General features: G+C 37.7%; 1 protein-coding gene across 1 annotated transcript; it reads right to left on the reverse strand.

Moving 5' to 3' along the window:
- Positions 1-1,359: 1,359 nt before the first annotated feature.
- On the reverse strand, positions 1,360-12,798 carry LOC109308057 (occludin-like). The gene is made up of 5 exons (XM_019532292.1): positions 12,543-12,798; positions 8,838-9,026; positions 6,096-6,267; positions 5,350-5,391; positions 1,360-3,027 (listed from the first exon to the last, which is right to left on the reverse strand). The coding sequence occupies exons 1-5, from the start codon at positions 12,611-12,613 to the stop codon at positions 2,926-2,928; spliced, it is 576 nt and encodes a 191-aa protein (XP_019387837.1). The 5' UTR covers positions 12,614-12,798; the 3' UTR covers positions 1,360-2,925.
- Positions 12,799-15,693: the final 2,895 nt, after the last annotated feature.

The raw sequence follows: 15,693 nt of genomic DNA on the forward strand, positions 1-15,693 counted from the left end.
GTGGTTAAATCAGGGGTGGGCAAAATACGGCCTGCGGGCCCTATCCGGCCTGTAGTGCCCTCCGTCATCCCCTGTGCGGGAGGCACCAGCCAGTTGCCCAAGTAGGGTGGTGCACAAATGGGGCAGGTCAGTGCTCCCCAGGGGTAGCCGGGGGCATGGTGCATGTTTACCTTCACAAACTCTCCTGGTCTGCACTCAGCTGAGCTGGGGGTCGGGGAAGGGGTTTTCGGCAGTGGCAGCTGCTCCCTGTCCACTTGCCTGGCCTGCAGGTTGCCTCGCACACCACCCTGCTGCCCAGACATGGCGCCCTGGGAGAGGCACGCTGAGGGAGCTCTGGCTGGAAACAAGCTGCTCCATTCCCCGCTGCCCTTCTACAGCCACCAGTGACTGCTTGGCCTTAGGACTCCCTTTGCTGCTCTCACCGCAGCTTCACCTGGCCAGCCCCAATCCTCACATCCTGCCTCCCTGAGGTCAGACCTTCTGGGGCTGAGCTTCATTGCCCTTGGCCTCCTGTTTCCCCCTTCTTCTGTCCTTACCCAGGTTTCATCCTCCTCCACTCTCCATCTCTCTGTTCCGGTGCTTGTCTGATCCCCAGTCCTTTCCTGCTGCATTTCACCCACTCTTTCTCTTTTGCTCTCTCTAGGAGATGAAAGATCCTTTAATTTTATTAATTCACATAATTATTTTAACAATTAATTCATTTGTTTGCTATTAATTTTATATGCGCAGTCATCAACAGCTCACCAAAGCTCATTAAGTGATCCTTCACCCCAAATAACTGTCTATGCCTGGGTTAAGTGGACTTTATATGTAGGGCTCCACTGCTGTCAGAGAGTATAAGCATAGCTTGTGTAGTACAAACCTAAGCTACCTTTAGCTAGCTGAAGTATTAATATCAGCATAGCTGTGGAACTATCTTGTTCAGTGCAGTCTGTAAAATCCATTTGGGAACTGAGGAAATGCTGAGCTGCATACTGCCATGGATGTACTGCCACCAATGCCCAAGGTATTTGATGTAAAGCTAGCTCAGACAAGTCTCTGTGAGCTACAGTCGCACCTTTGGAATGCAAAGTAAGGGTAGTCATTAGTATGTATGTGAGCTTACGCCCCTGAAATCCTTGACTTCTAATCCAGTTCTGCTGCTGACTGTCCCAAGAAGACAATGAACCAGTAAATCAGTCCATTTCTGAGGGATATTTCACTATTGCATGAGGCACAGTATGAATCTACATTTGAACACTGCTTCTAAGAACACTTCCCAGAAAACAACTGAATCTTAGTCCATTTGAATTTGTTAAGTGTTCTGTTGTTCAGGAGAGATGGATAACCAGAGCTTCTCATATATTAACAACACTTTAATAGGTGCATCAATATAATTTTTTTCAGCTCATCTTTAATGTAAAAGTAATAAAGAGAGGAATACATCATAGCTACACTGGGACTCTGAGTATTTTGGATCTTTTTACCCAGAGTTTGCACCGTATAATACATAATCATTCTGGATTGCATAATATATTTGAAACTGATAGAATATCAAATGTTCTTACCCTTTGACTAGGCCCAGTCTACTTTCAGATTGCATGATTAGCCACAGAATGAGAGATTTACTGTCAGTATTTAAAATTTGCACACACTTGTAACACTACTAGCATGCACTTTCATCTGATTATGAGAATCTAAAAGTTAAATTAGTTCTTGCTTGCTTGCAGTCTTGTCAGAGGCATTATAATGAGAAAAGTTTCTTTAAGTAAACCTTATATATTACAGAAACAAAGAATTACATTCAAAATATAAGGGCACGACTTTCTAAGAAAATTCTTTAATAGTGTGTGTGAGGGGGAGGGAACTGGTTCTGGAGTTTCCTGTAAGATTTCATTTTCCTGTTAAAATAGTGTTATAATATGATATAACATATTAATAATATAGTATTAGTAATATAGCATATTGCAAAGTCTGACTCTTCCTCTTTCAAAATTTAAACGTATTGAATTTCACTTAATTTGAGCCCAACATAAGCTTGTTTTATTACATTGGTTATAAGCATTTCTATCTGCTTAGAGTTAATTGCCTCAGACAACTGACTTCTCTTTTAAACATATTTACTAAGCTTTCATGCATCCAGATTTTGTACATAAGCAAACAGTACAAAACATACAAAAGCCATAAGACAAGTGACTGGTTACTCTAAAACATATACCTATATATCAAAATGGCTTAATCTAAAATAGAAATATGGATTGTTTAAAAAAAATAAAATATATTGATGTATGATTTCATTTATTTTCATTATTTACACATTATATTAGACAGGCAGTATTGACTCCATTAAGAAGAGTATTTATGTAGTTTATGTACATACCTAAATAAATCATTAAGGGCACTGTGAATTGACTGGTTACAGAAATCCATTGCACCACTGCATAAATATTTTAAAAGCCAGGTATTCATTTCTTATGTTTCAGCATATACCAAAATAGTGGTGTAAATAGGCGTTGTTGGAATAAGGGGCCAAAAGATAAGCATTCTTATTAGTAAGCTACTTTTTAAAATGAGGGTGCATTATAGCTTGTCAAAAGCAAGGATAGAGGATGAATCACCACACTGACAAGTATCATCATGTTTAAATCCTCAACTTCAGTTCAGAGGAGGAAGAGAAATAGGTCTGTGACTTAAAAGTAAATTCGACTTCTAAACTCTGGCTCTGACACTGCTCCTAATGGAGCAAGCCCCTTGTTTGGAGGCCATACTGAACAATCTACAAAATATCAGTATTTTCATTGCACCTCAGCTGAAATTTGAGGTAACTGCTGTTTCTTATTTAATCAAGGAGATAAGGGTTTTGCTTCTCAGTGGCAATCTAACATCACTTTACTTCCAACACTGGATCTAGTCAAGAGACTCTCATCAGTTTCTTGCTTCTCTCCTCTATGGTTTCCGGTTGTCGTAGTCGTTGACCATCTTCTTGATATGCGATAGTTTATTCTTTAGCTTCTTGAACTGTGCTTTTTTATATGTATAGTCTGCTGACTAAAAAAACAAACCAAGGGCAGCATTAGAGCAGTGATTCTCAACTGGAATGATGCAAGATTCTTTTTAGGATACTCTGGGCTGCTACATTGCTAGGTGTGGATCATGTGTAGGTGCTTGCACAAGATAAACCAGTAATGTAACTAGGCTGGGGCGACTGAAACAACTGTCCTAAGTGCCAAATTGAGGAAGAGAGAGGGGAGGTGGCAAATGGAAAAAAACAACACTGCTGCCACAGCCACCCAATTGTACCAGTAGCACAACAGCAGCTGGAAGTTGCCAGTGCCCCTGTGTGCTGCACCTGTCCTGGGCACCCAGCTGCATTTTTATGCCTCTGAGATAAACCAAAAGATTTCAAATAGGAATCCATTGTGTCAATAGCATTCTGAGCTGTTGTGGTCTGTTTGAATTATTTGCAAAAGAACTGCTCTATTATTTTTCTGTAGTCAAAAAAATAAGTTAAATTAGTTTTTGAAATGGCATGCCACTAAATTCAGATAAGTTGTGGAAGGGTGCCTTGAATATAAAAAGGTTGAAAATCACTGCATTAGAGAAACTGGATAGATATAAAAGCATACCTCTCCTGCAAAAAGTGTTCTGACAGCAGCTCAACATTAAAACCAATTTTAAATCAAGGACCTTAGACATTAAAAACTTGGATATTTTATGTCAGTAAAGATAAACTGAACTATATCTAAAAAGGATCTGAGCTGCTCATCTGTTTATACATAGGTCTGGCAGATTGTACAGTGGCAAAGAAATTAAAGCTTTCACTTGTTACCCCTGCTTGATCATCCTGCTATTTAAAAAAAAATCAACTTTCCTAGGAAACTTCACAGTTTACAAAGAAAATGTTGTTTATGGGCAATCAAAGCAGGAAACTTTAACAGGTCTAGACCTAGACCTACATAACGTCTAAAACAACTAAGGTCCTTAAGTGTCAGCAGCAGAAATATTCAGGCATATTGCTAATGCAGGAATTACATATTTTCAGTTCTAGCACTGCCATACCTGAGAGTTTAAATATACATGCACCATCTCATGATTCAAGCACCTATTTATTCTTTATGTTTAGTGTTTGAGCATTTAAGGTTTGTGTTTGCAACTGTCTCATGGCAACCGCTGGAAACATCAGTGCACCCCACTTAACCTCCCACATCTTACTGCACCCAATGTCCAGTGCAATGCTTCAGAAGAAAGCAAGATACCTAGAAGCCAAATTATGCATGTATAGGGGAAACAGGATTCTTTCTGGTCTGTGTATGTATCCAGTCAAAGCCCTGAATTACAGTATTTCCAGGCATCTCCCACCAGAAACAGTTCCATTTCAACCCCTTAATGAGAACACTAAATACTCAAATCCACATGACATGCTCTAATTACACATCACATCCCAGAACAGCCCAGGCCTTCCATAAGCTTGTCAAGCCCCATCTTAAAGAAATTTAGGTTCCTTGCCCACACTATTTTTTTTAGAAGGCTAGATCAAAACGCTGTTCTGATCTTATGGTTGGAAACCCTCTTCTAATCTGTTGTCTACATTTGCCTCCATTTAATCCCATGCCACCATTGCTCTTTAACTTAAATAGTTCTTCTCCCTCACCAGTATTTATACATAAGTAATTATATCCTCTTTCAACCTTTGTTTTGCTAAGCTAAACAAGGCAGTACAACCCATAACTTTTATAAATGCACATCTGAATTCTTGCACCAAGGTTGGCAATGAAAATGTTAAAAGGGATGAGTGCCAAGATTTATACTTGCTGGGTTCATCCTTAGAGAAGGTAGGTAGGAAAGACCAGTCTGCCCATTCAGTTCATGCCTTGCAAATATAATCTTAGTCACTTACCAAATTTGATTGCAGACCTACACATTTTCACAGATGCAGACTAAATTGGGAGAAGGCCAGCACTGTAATATCAGGATATTGGACAGCCAATACTATTATTAGAATTGCAATTTAATAAGTAACCAAAAAAAAAAAAAAGCATAGAAGTGTTTTAGGCCAATGTGTGGTCACTACTATGCCATTAACTCAGGACTGTGACAAATAATTGAAAAAATCTCACCAAATTCTCATTTACAAGTGTCATATATGGAAGTTTAGACTAATTTCAGTTCTGGTAAAAGCAGTCATAACTAGTAACTACAATGAATGTGTGTCTAGACCAAGGTTGTCCCCTTGAATTCCAATATAACATCTTAATATCCACTCCCTATGGGTGTCACTGTGCATCTAAGTGAGAAAAGGAAGAAAAAGAGGAGGATGAAAACCAAAAAATATAGGAATAAATAGGAGTATGAGAACCTTAGGACACTTACTGCTTTTATATCTTTTAGTCTATTATATTCCTCAGCAGCAGCCTAGAATTAAGGGGAAAATGTAGTTAAATAAAGAAGATAACTGATTTCATTGTCATTCCTAATCTGTAGCTATACTTCAGAGACAAATGGCATAAAAATGGCTTTTTGTTTTTAACCTGACAGTCAATCTTGAGAAATCTGTTGCTAGAAATTGGAACTGTAGCTTGATCTGCTCATGTTCAGATGTGTTTGGTCATGCTGTCTCCACTTAAGACAGGGCCCATACAGTAAAAATCTAGAAGTGGAGAACAGGTAATCAAGACTATCCTAAAGCCAGAAGACAGTTTCACCATCAGCATTCTTACCAGTATATGGATGCCTTTAATACCAGGCCAAGATTTTTAATACTGAAACAAATCCTAGGATCTGTACTCATCCTTCTCTAAAAATAGTGAAGCTCTTCCTCCCCCACCACCTAGTTTATAATATTTTTTACTTTTAAAAAGAGGTTTAAAGCTCATTATCGCAACGTTTTAGTGACTGCGTTTATCAGTTACTAAAAGCTAAAAAGATCCTTTAAATATAAATTAATCAGGGTTTGCATTGCTGAGAAATTAACTCCCACATTTTTGCTTGATATGTAGGAATTGATGACAAAGTTAGTCTTTACCAGCAGTCACACTGCATCTTTTCATAAATTAGTTAAGTATTCCCCTTTCTCTGTATACATCTTGCATAAATATTCAACTTAGCTATAAAAATACCTTATATTCCTCAGTGTCCTCATTGTACTCATCCAATTCTTTATCCAGGTAACGGAGTTCTTCTTTGATTTCTTCAAGTTCAGCTTGTAAACCCCTGTATTCCTGCAGTTCAGAATCGAAGTCTTTCTTGTATGCTTGTCTTTGTTCATCTGATGTAATTGGTGGGTATTCCCTAAGAGAAAAATACATTTTAAAAAATAATAATAATCCTTGTTACACATATACAACAGAAGACAGGACAGGCTAGAAGAGGAATAACATTTACTTTTAGGATGATGTGGGCAATACTGCATTCTAGGCTTTGGGCAAAAGTCATTGCTCATTAAAGAAGTAATTACCCCAGTAAAGCCACTTAACAAGCCACTAATTAGTGTATGTAACACTGTGTATCTATCAGGTTTAAGATTAGCTGGGACCATCAAATCATCTAGCTTGATTTTTGGTGCTTCACAGACCAGATACCCTGGAACTGAGTTTAGTAAGTTTTGTTTTGGCTGAGGAATATCTTCCAGAAAGGCCTCTGTCTAGCACTAAAGAAATCAATAGATTGAGACTTCAACATTCCCAAATTTATTCCAGTGGTTAATCATCCTTATTTACATTTATATTCTTCATAACTAATTTTCTTGGCTTTAGCTTTCAGCTTTTGTTTCTAGTTATGCCTTTCTCTGCTGGATTCAAGAGGCCTTCCAAACCCCAGCCTTTTCTCCCTGCAAAAGTTTTGTGGACCAGTTGAAAAACCTCCCAATCTTCTTTTGGGTAAGCAAAAATTGGGCCTCTAAAGTCTCTCAGTACAAGGCATTTTTCTAGCGCACAGTTTTTTGCATCCCTTTGCTATCCTTCTCCAGTTTTTCAACATGATTTTTAAATTCTTGACCCTACTACTGTTCCTCCTGTTCTCTTTATACATGCAAGGTTCATATTAGCCCATTTTCCACAGCACTGCATGAGAAGCTTCTAATGAGTTTTGTCCCTTATGTTCCCTAAATCCACTTGAGAGTCACTACTCAATGGGCGACAGCCTTTATTCTTCTCTCCTTTTTCCTAGACATGCAACTTTGCATTTGGTTACATTAAAAACAGTTTTGTTTGCTTTACAATACCATGCAAACAAACACTATCAAGTTTACACAGTTGTACGGTAATAGTTTCATAGTTTCTAGGGTCAGAAGGGACCTGAGCAGATCATTGAGTCCGACCCCCTGCCATGGCAGGAAAGAGTACTGGGGTCAAACGACCCCAGCAAGGTGTATAATCTAGCCTCCTCTTAAAGACCCCCAGGGTAGGACTCAGCACCACTTCTCTTGGAAGTTGTTTCCAGATCCTAGCCTCCCTGACCGTGAAGTAGCACCTCCTGATATCTAACCTAAACCTACCCTCTGCCAGCTTGTGACAGTTATTCCTGGTCACTCCTGGTAGTGCACGGGGGAACAGGGACTTCCCCAGTGCCTGCTGGTCCCCTCTGACTAGTTTGTAATCTCACATATTAAGTCAGGCTTGGTGGACGAAGCCTATTTTTCCCCATAAAACTACATTAACAATAGACATTAATTGTATTCCTAACCTTTAATTCAATTAAATCCCATGCAGATTTTCTGTTATCATAATTAGGACCAGCATCAGGTTAACCACTGTATAGGTACCTGGTCAGCCTGCTTGCACCTATTTGAATGTTAAACACAATAAGCATTCAGTCTTTTGGAATTTCCCTACTCCACTTTTTCAGTTCATATTACATACATGCAAAAGAGCAGAAGCAGCAGTCCTATAAATTAATGGTACCAAAGTAGATGGTAGTCTGGATGAATAAATACATTGTCTGTGTTGGAATGGAGGGTTTAGATTCTGCTCTATTATGTTGCTACCACCTTCCTCCTCCCTGGCTCCTCTTTCCCAACTAATCTGTATTTCAAAATAGCCATACAGTGAAAGATGTCATATTTCAGTTTTTAAGTAAATGTTTCACAGATTAGCATAATACACTGTCTAGGGACTGTTACTATTGGTGAAGTGGATGACCTCTTCAGCCCTAACTGACCACAGTAAACATGATGTATGCTTCCCTCACCACTCTAAATGTGTCATCTCTTCCTATACACAAGCAATAATGAAGTCTGTCATCTTTTGTTTGCGCCTCTCACTGAAAAACCAAAAGCTGATTCATTGTGGAATTGCTGTCTGCAGTGGGGAAGAGTTGACTGCATTCCAGTATTGAAATAACAAGAATGTTGCAAAGAAACCTTAGCTGCAATGTGGGAGATTTTGCAGCATGTAAAGACTTGGTTTAGCCAAGTCCCACTTGAGCAGTGTTGACTCACCAAAACAAACTCAGAACCATATATTTACCTACACTATTAAAATGTTAGTGAGCCTTTCCAAAAGATACTCCATCCCCAAGAAATCCAGAGAATTAATAATCATGCTAAAGAGTATCCTCCAAGAAGCTACTTGAGACATTGTCAGGTAGTGTTACTGCTGTAAATGTTCTTTTCAAAGGTAGTGCTTCCAGTTATAAAGGGCAAACACTCACCCATTTGCTTTCACTGCCTTTTTTCATACTCCAGTGGTAGACTTCATGCTGCTGCTACCCACAGTTCCTATATTACTTCTAATACGTTTCTAGTCACTAACGTGTTTATCTGTGATACCATGCTTGCTACCTGGTTTAGCCCAATCACAGAGTATCACAAGTGATTCAATAGTATTGTTCTGATGCTGATGAAATATAAACATTGTTCTTACCGGCCCCATTCCTCCTTGATGTCTAGTTCATCACAAGACTCCCCAGCAGTAGTATAATCCATATCATAGTTATCAATGTTGGATCTTTCTGCCCTTATCTTTTGTGGTAGCCGTTTGGTTGATCCAATGTAAGTGGTTTTACTAAAATAATCCGATGGTTTAACATCCTTTATTAGTTCAAAATGATCCCTTCCAACACAAAATAAGAATCTTATTAGTTGCTACATTCAGGTTGAAGTGTCAACACTAAATCCATTGATTAAATGTTAATAGGATAAAATCACAGAGAACTACATTTAATATAGAATAGCAATGTGCTTATTCCAAACTCAGATGGAACAGATTTTCTATATTCTTCTATTGCCACACCACTGGGCTTTCATATTCCATTTTCAACTAACACTGGACAAGTTATTAGGCATACTTGCATGTGCCATGAGGAATTAATCTTTCAGACAATAATAAACCTCCATATATATATAAAAAAAGAGTCCTTGTAAATTTAAGTATACCTGTTACAGATTCAAAACTATACCCCATTTAAGACTTAAATAGTACTTATCTGGAAAGTAATACAAAAGTCCTTTAACTTATCAAATACAGTTGCCAGACATGTAGTTTGAAATCACTTGATCATTCTTTTTCTTCCATTGCTGGATAAACTCCCCTAGATATTTTGGAAAATCAGCTCTTATTACCTATAGGAAGGACTGCAAAAGCATACTAATAATTGAGCCAGAAAGTCTCAAGCCTGATATTTTAGGACTGAAGTTGAAAAAAATGAAAGGAGGAGAGTAAAAAGCAACAGAAAAAGTGCAATGGTAAATTTAAAAAAAAGAGGAAGTCTGGTATTTGCACTGAGCTTTGCATTCTGGTGGTGACAGCTGGAAATAAGCATACAAGTATTTTGCATCAAGAGGAAATTCATGATCATGACTGCATACATACAGAATCTCTCTTTGGACATTCTACAGGCTCCATTTCTTAGATTCTCTCTTCCTACTCTGCCAGCTTAACTTGTATTTTTCATTCAGGTTTTACATGTACTTTCTAATTTCGTTTTTGATGTGAACATGGCTCTAAGTCTTTTAGATTTAAAGCTGTAGCGCTCAGTAGCTCTTAACACTGAAAGTAAATTGGTTTCGACACTATTTCAATTAGGTAGGATCAGGATAAGTCGCACACAATTCACTTGGGAATAGTGCTGCTATTTTCAGATCCAAGCAAAAAAATGATGATATACTTGCAACTTTACAAGCTCCATAAACAGGGCCTATAATCATGTAGTGACTTCTAGTCTTTTAGCTTTGTTAAATGGGGAGAAAAGCCCCAAAGTTTCAGTTCCATCACCTGAAAATAGTGTTTTAAGTTCAAGGCATTTCTCTGAAGAAACCAGTGTGTAGCCTGACTGCCAGGAGGACAGAAAATACATGTTAGTCCAAAGCTGTTAGAGAAGATAAGTAAAGATGTGTATTGGGTATCACAATGACATGACAGAGTAGATAGCAGACCTGTCACAAGGCTTCAATTCTAGAATCATAACTGATTTCAGTCAGCCAGAATCATATTGAAATGTCTGCTTCTCTGTGGCCCTTCCTTGAACTGACAGAAACTAGAAGGGAAGATTGGGCTATTGGAAGTATATGTACATTTACCTCATTCCTTCCCAGCATTTAAAAGTTACACAGTTTGGTAGCAAACCTTAGGCACTTGGAGAGGCAAGGTGAACTGACTCTGAGTAAGCCAATTCAAGGTGGATTTTTTATAAGTACAAGGGCCTGATTACTGTCTCAATGCTTTTACTACTACTTTTGCAGTTTCATGAAAATGTGGTAAGTGTTAGGTGGTCTACAGAAAAGAGAAGATAAGATTTATATTTAAATATCTACAGTTCTAAGTAATTGTTGGATGCCTTCAAGCTGTAACCAATTAACAGTTGTACAGTGAAAGCAGTGTTTAAACAAGAACATCCAAAGTCCTCTTCTTTCTAAATATATTTCAAATCAGGTCTAGAATTAGATTTGAGCAAACAGGTGGTAGACCTCAAGGTGAACAAAGTTCAGCTTTGCAGGTATGCACATGAAGCAGCCAAATGCTTCTTGGCTGGTCTCCAAACAGATATGAGTCACTGAGAATTGTCAGCCTAAGCATGAGTCCTGTCACATTCTAAGCCCTCTGCCTAATCAAAATCAGAGAAAAATTGATGTGTACATGTTTCAGGAGTAGTTCAGGGCTGTAGAGATGCCATCATATCCCTAGCTGCATGGAATGTGTAGTACTCCCTTGTAGCTCTGATTTAGGGAATTGGATTGGTCCCCTGACCAGTGAGAAGAAGCAGTATGAGCTATATATTATATCACAAACACACAAGCACGGACAAACGCACAATTTTTTAAAAATATTGAGTTTGCCTGCCTTGATGTAATCTCAAATTTATCAGCATTTTTCTTTATTTGAACATCAAGATCCACTTCATTCCTCTATCTTGTTCCATTCAGTTTACTTCTGACATTATAGGCAGTAAACATGAACAAACATCTACCCCAGTCAGGAGTGCAACCAGCATTCACTACAGATGAGCCCAGGAGACAGAAACAATAAAACAAACTCTGAGGACCCCACTTCTGCAGAAGACAAGCAAATGCCCTGTAGTATGTTGTGGCGTTCCCAGATGTGGAAAGAGTTCACTGATCAAGCGGGAAAATTAAGGAGTCTGCACAGGCTACATTAAGAAATAGAAGCTTCTTTTTTAACATAATGCATTTACTTTACTATCTTCCACTCTAATAAATGTTCCCTAATGTTCCTTTACAAACCCAGCTTCAATTGTTCACCACTACACCCCTGTCTGCTTGCACTTTGATACCTGTATTCGTTCCTCTTTTTTTCCACTAAATATTTCCCCACTTCGGTGCTTAGAGGACAAATTACATAAATAAAATAATATATATGGATGTTTAAAATTCTCTATGCCCAGTAGTCTATTTATAAAGGATAGTTAGGGTGCAATAAGCTCCGGAATGAATTACCGGCACAGTAAAGACTCTGTATTAACTATAAAAATTGAATGAGATGCTTTCCATTATATACATAAGGGCAGTATGGACACAAGTACAAAGTAGCTAGTGCATTGTACATTCATAGCTACTAAATTGTGCATTAGCTTCCCTGGGCCAATAAAAGTAATAGTAAGAATCATGAGCTAATTTTTAAAAATATTCCAGAAACAGACTAATATGGATAAAGACACCCAAAAGTAATCATCATTTCCTAGGTTATCTGTACAGACTGACTAGCAACATTTTACATTAAAATGATATAATTAATTAGAAAAAATGGTGTAGCATTGAGACTAGCCCTTTCAGTTGTAGATGGATGATGCTTATGGGTCAATGAAGTTTGCTTGATTTTGTTTTTAATATACCAACAAAGAACTACGTTTAACACAAAGCCTACACAATATCATAAAGCCACAGTACTGTACTGACACAGTGAATAAGCAGTCAGTATACACAGGTTAAGAAATATAAAAAAAAACTCTTTTCCCCACCTCTCTTTTTTCCCCCCCTGCACGTGTTAAATTCTTCTGCTGTTTAGGAAGAATCTCCCTCTGATTTCAAAGGGGAAAGGGTTTAGCTCTAGAATGATTTGTTTCCTTACCTTTCTAATGATTTACAAAGACCAAACTAAGAAGAGTTTACTTACTGTGAGTATTTATAGGTATTGTCTGTATAACCTTTGCACTCATTAGCTTTCTGATAAACTGGATGTGTCATAGAAGTAGGAAGTTGGTCTTGGTAGTCCAGTACTGGCACTATCTCTGAACATCCTGTTTTTGTGTTTTTTGGCTGGGGAAAGAACACACAATTCTCATAAAAAATGTATTCAGAGATAATACATAGTAATGCAGTAATATCACAGTTTTGTGGCTGAACACTAATTTTTTTCACTTCTAGCCATTTGCTTTCAGTTTTGCTTTGTTTAAGAAAGGTGTTTTCAAATCTAGAAGCACATATGCCCCTATTAAAGAACAAACTGTTATTTATAGAAGACAGTCCTGAGCTGTTAACAGCATTACATTGTTGTCAGACATTCTATTTTAATAGTGGCACACATTAAGATATTTGACAAGAAAGAATTTGTTGAGACTCAGTTAATAAGTTAACTTAGGGTGCTTTCAAAAGGGCTGGGATGGTAGCAGGTCTTATCTTAATTGAGAGGCTAAGAATTTTAAATCTTTAAATAGAAGCTTGCTTTATTTCAAATGCATATATGTATATGGGAATGTAACTGCTGTGGAAAGAACCTTCACATAATACCATTGCCTCAGAAGTACAGTGTATGTTAGAACAGCAATAGTTCTAGGCTATATAGCACTGAAAGTACAAGGTTTATAGTGTCAAAATCCATGCATCCTGCATGGTGCCTTTAAAGAAGTATTCCACTGCATGCTAAAGGAGGCTTTTGTACCATAAGCATTTCTGAAATTAGATTACAAATCTAGGTCTATCACTTGATCGGGCTTGCCTCAGCTGCTACTCTTGTTCTGCTTCACACAATGGCAATGTTGCCTGATACCATACATATTGCCTCTAAAAGTAGGGCCTTTTATGCATATACATAACTATAAGGAAGAACTTCACAGAAGCCATGTCACCTACGTAACTAAGTATCTGAATGTAAGGGCCTTACTGAACTAAAAAAGAGCCCCTTTTAAGCCAGGTATTCAAGATATTCAAAGCTACTGTCTTTCTTAAAATGTATCTTTCTCTCTTTTTGTAGATTTGAAAATGAAGATTTTGCATATTTTTCTGCCTTATTTATTAAGTTCCTCAGTTACTTTAAAAATTCTGGTAAATTATTCTGGGTTCCTCTATGACATGTGGAGAAACTGACATCATAAGAAGGCAACAGATGATAGGGAAAGATTTTGGTCCACATATTTAAGTTTTTGTTTGTTAATATCAGTTTAACTCTACTTTCCAATTAGGATTTAGGAGAGAGGCCTTATAAGACCCAGCACCACTCTTGTCCTGTGAGTTAGATTGGACATGTTCCAAATGATAAATTGTCCAAAGTCTTTCAGTAGATCAGGTAACTAGACTTCTATTTGGTGATACATTATTTCAGCTTTAAAACAGTTTTCATATCTTCTATTTACAGTATAAAGCAGACACAGTACCCCCAAAAAACAATTTTAACATCTCCACTTTGCAAGTCCTTGAATGTTTTACTCTCTTTGGTGTCTTAGGAAAATGACAGAAATGGTTTATTTCAGAATAAGCGTTATGTTGTAATGGGCAGTATATTAGCAAGCTATTGATGCATGCCAGGCTCGTTTCTTCTTGAAGTCCCACTGCAATAGCACAGATGAACTTTGGAGGGAATGCTTGCCACTTCCCTTCCCAGCTTAGCTTTTGCTGGAGAATTTAATTGAAGAGTTTCAAAGCTCAAGTTCAAACAAATAGAAGCTGTTTTCAAACTCCAAATTAGGAATTTAGGACACAGTGGTGAGGTGACATAAGATGGATACACTATAAGGATTCTGTTCTCACTCTGGTTGCAAGCTTCTCTGTAACTTTTAACAAGTCAGACTTAATGTTCGATGTCCATTTGCTAGATAAGGTAACTGAGGAACCTTATCTAGCAAATAGGCATCATAAATTAAAGACTTGTTTTAATGGGGAATCAGTGTAAATAATACAATGATGGGATAGCATAAAAACCTAAATAAGTGTCAAGTATCTAGGTTGTAGGCATATTGGTCTAGAGGCAAAAGGAATCAGAACTTGTGGTAAAGGTGATATCTTTCATTAAACCAACAGATTTTTGCAAAAAAGAAATTTATTTACAAGCTTTGGGGCACAAACACCCTTCTTCAGGCATAGGAGAAAAGACTATAAAAGTTCTCCTATGTATAAATGAAAGTTCATATTTCATAGAAGAGTTGAAGGTCCTGCTTACCATCAAACAACTTTGAGGTAAACAGACTATTCCAACTTCTCTGAGCCTAATCTGCATAAAATGAATTATTCCAAGCAGGAGATTTTACCATACCTTCAACTTTCCTATGAAATATAGACTTTAATTTCTTCCTAAGATAACTTTTTCGATCTTTTTTTCTATGCCTGAAGAAGGGTGCTTGTGCTTAAAAGCTTGCAAATAAACATTTTTTTTGCACAGATCTAGTTGGTTAATAAAAGGTATCACCTCTACCACAAATTCTAATTCATAAATAAGAGTGGTCACTTTAATCATTTCTTTTATCTATGTTTCTTTTATCTTTTGAAAGTTAACAGCGAAAATGAATTTCCATCACCATATTTTCTTCCTTCTCAGCTTAACCGACAGTGAAGCATGTTTAGTTTTCAAATAATGACAGTTTCTGTAATATTTAAGCTTCAGTTTTTGGACAAAGCCATTTTTAGACTTAACTATATTTCACTTTTTGTATTGTAATGTGATGTGATTTTGTGGGGCAAAGGGGCACAGTGAAACAGCATTTTGCAGAAAACTTAAGTCACCTGAAAAGGTTTAATCTTGTTATTCAGAGTGCTTTAGTTCTGAAGATCTCAACAGTTTCTAAGGATGATTTTTATTTTTGGTGGGGGGGCAAGGGAGAGGGAAGCAGGGAATGTTTGGATTTACACAGATAACCAAAACTAGACTTGCAATATCATCACTATACCCCCAACACAGTACCAAAACCCAGATCAGGTACCCTAAACCACATATCTAATACCTGAGCAAAAACATGCTTATTGGCTATAGCATAGATTTCATAGACATCAGGGCTGGAAGGGACCTCGGGAGATCATCGAGTCCAGCCCCCTGCCCAAAGGGCAGGAAGTCAGCT

This window comes from Crocodylus porosus, unplaced genomic scaffold (assembly GCF_001723895.1).
Source record: "Crocodylus porosus isolate Cpor-Errol unplaced genomic scaffold, CroPor_comp1, whole genome shotgun sequence".
Lineage (NCBI taxonomy): Eukaryota > Metazoa > Chordata > Crocodylia > Crocodylidae > Crocodylus > Crocodylus porosus.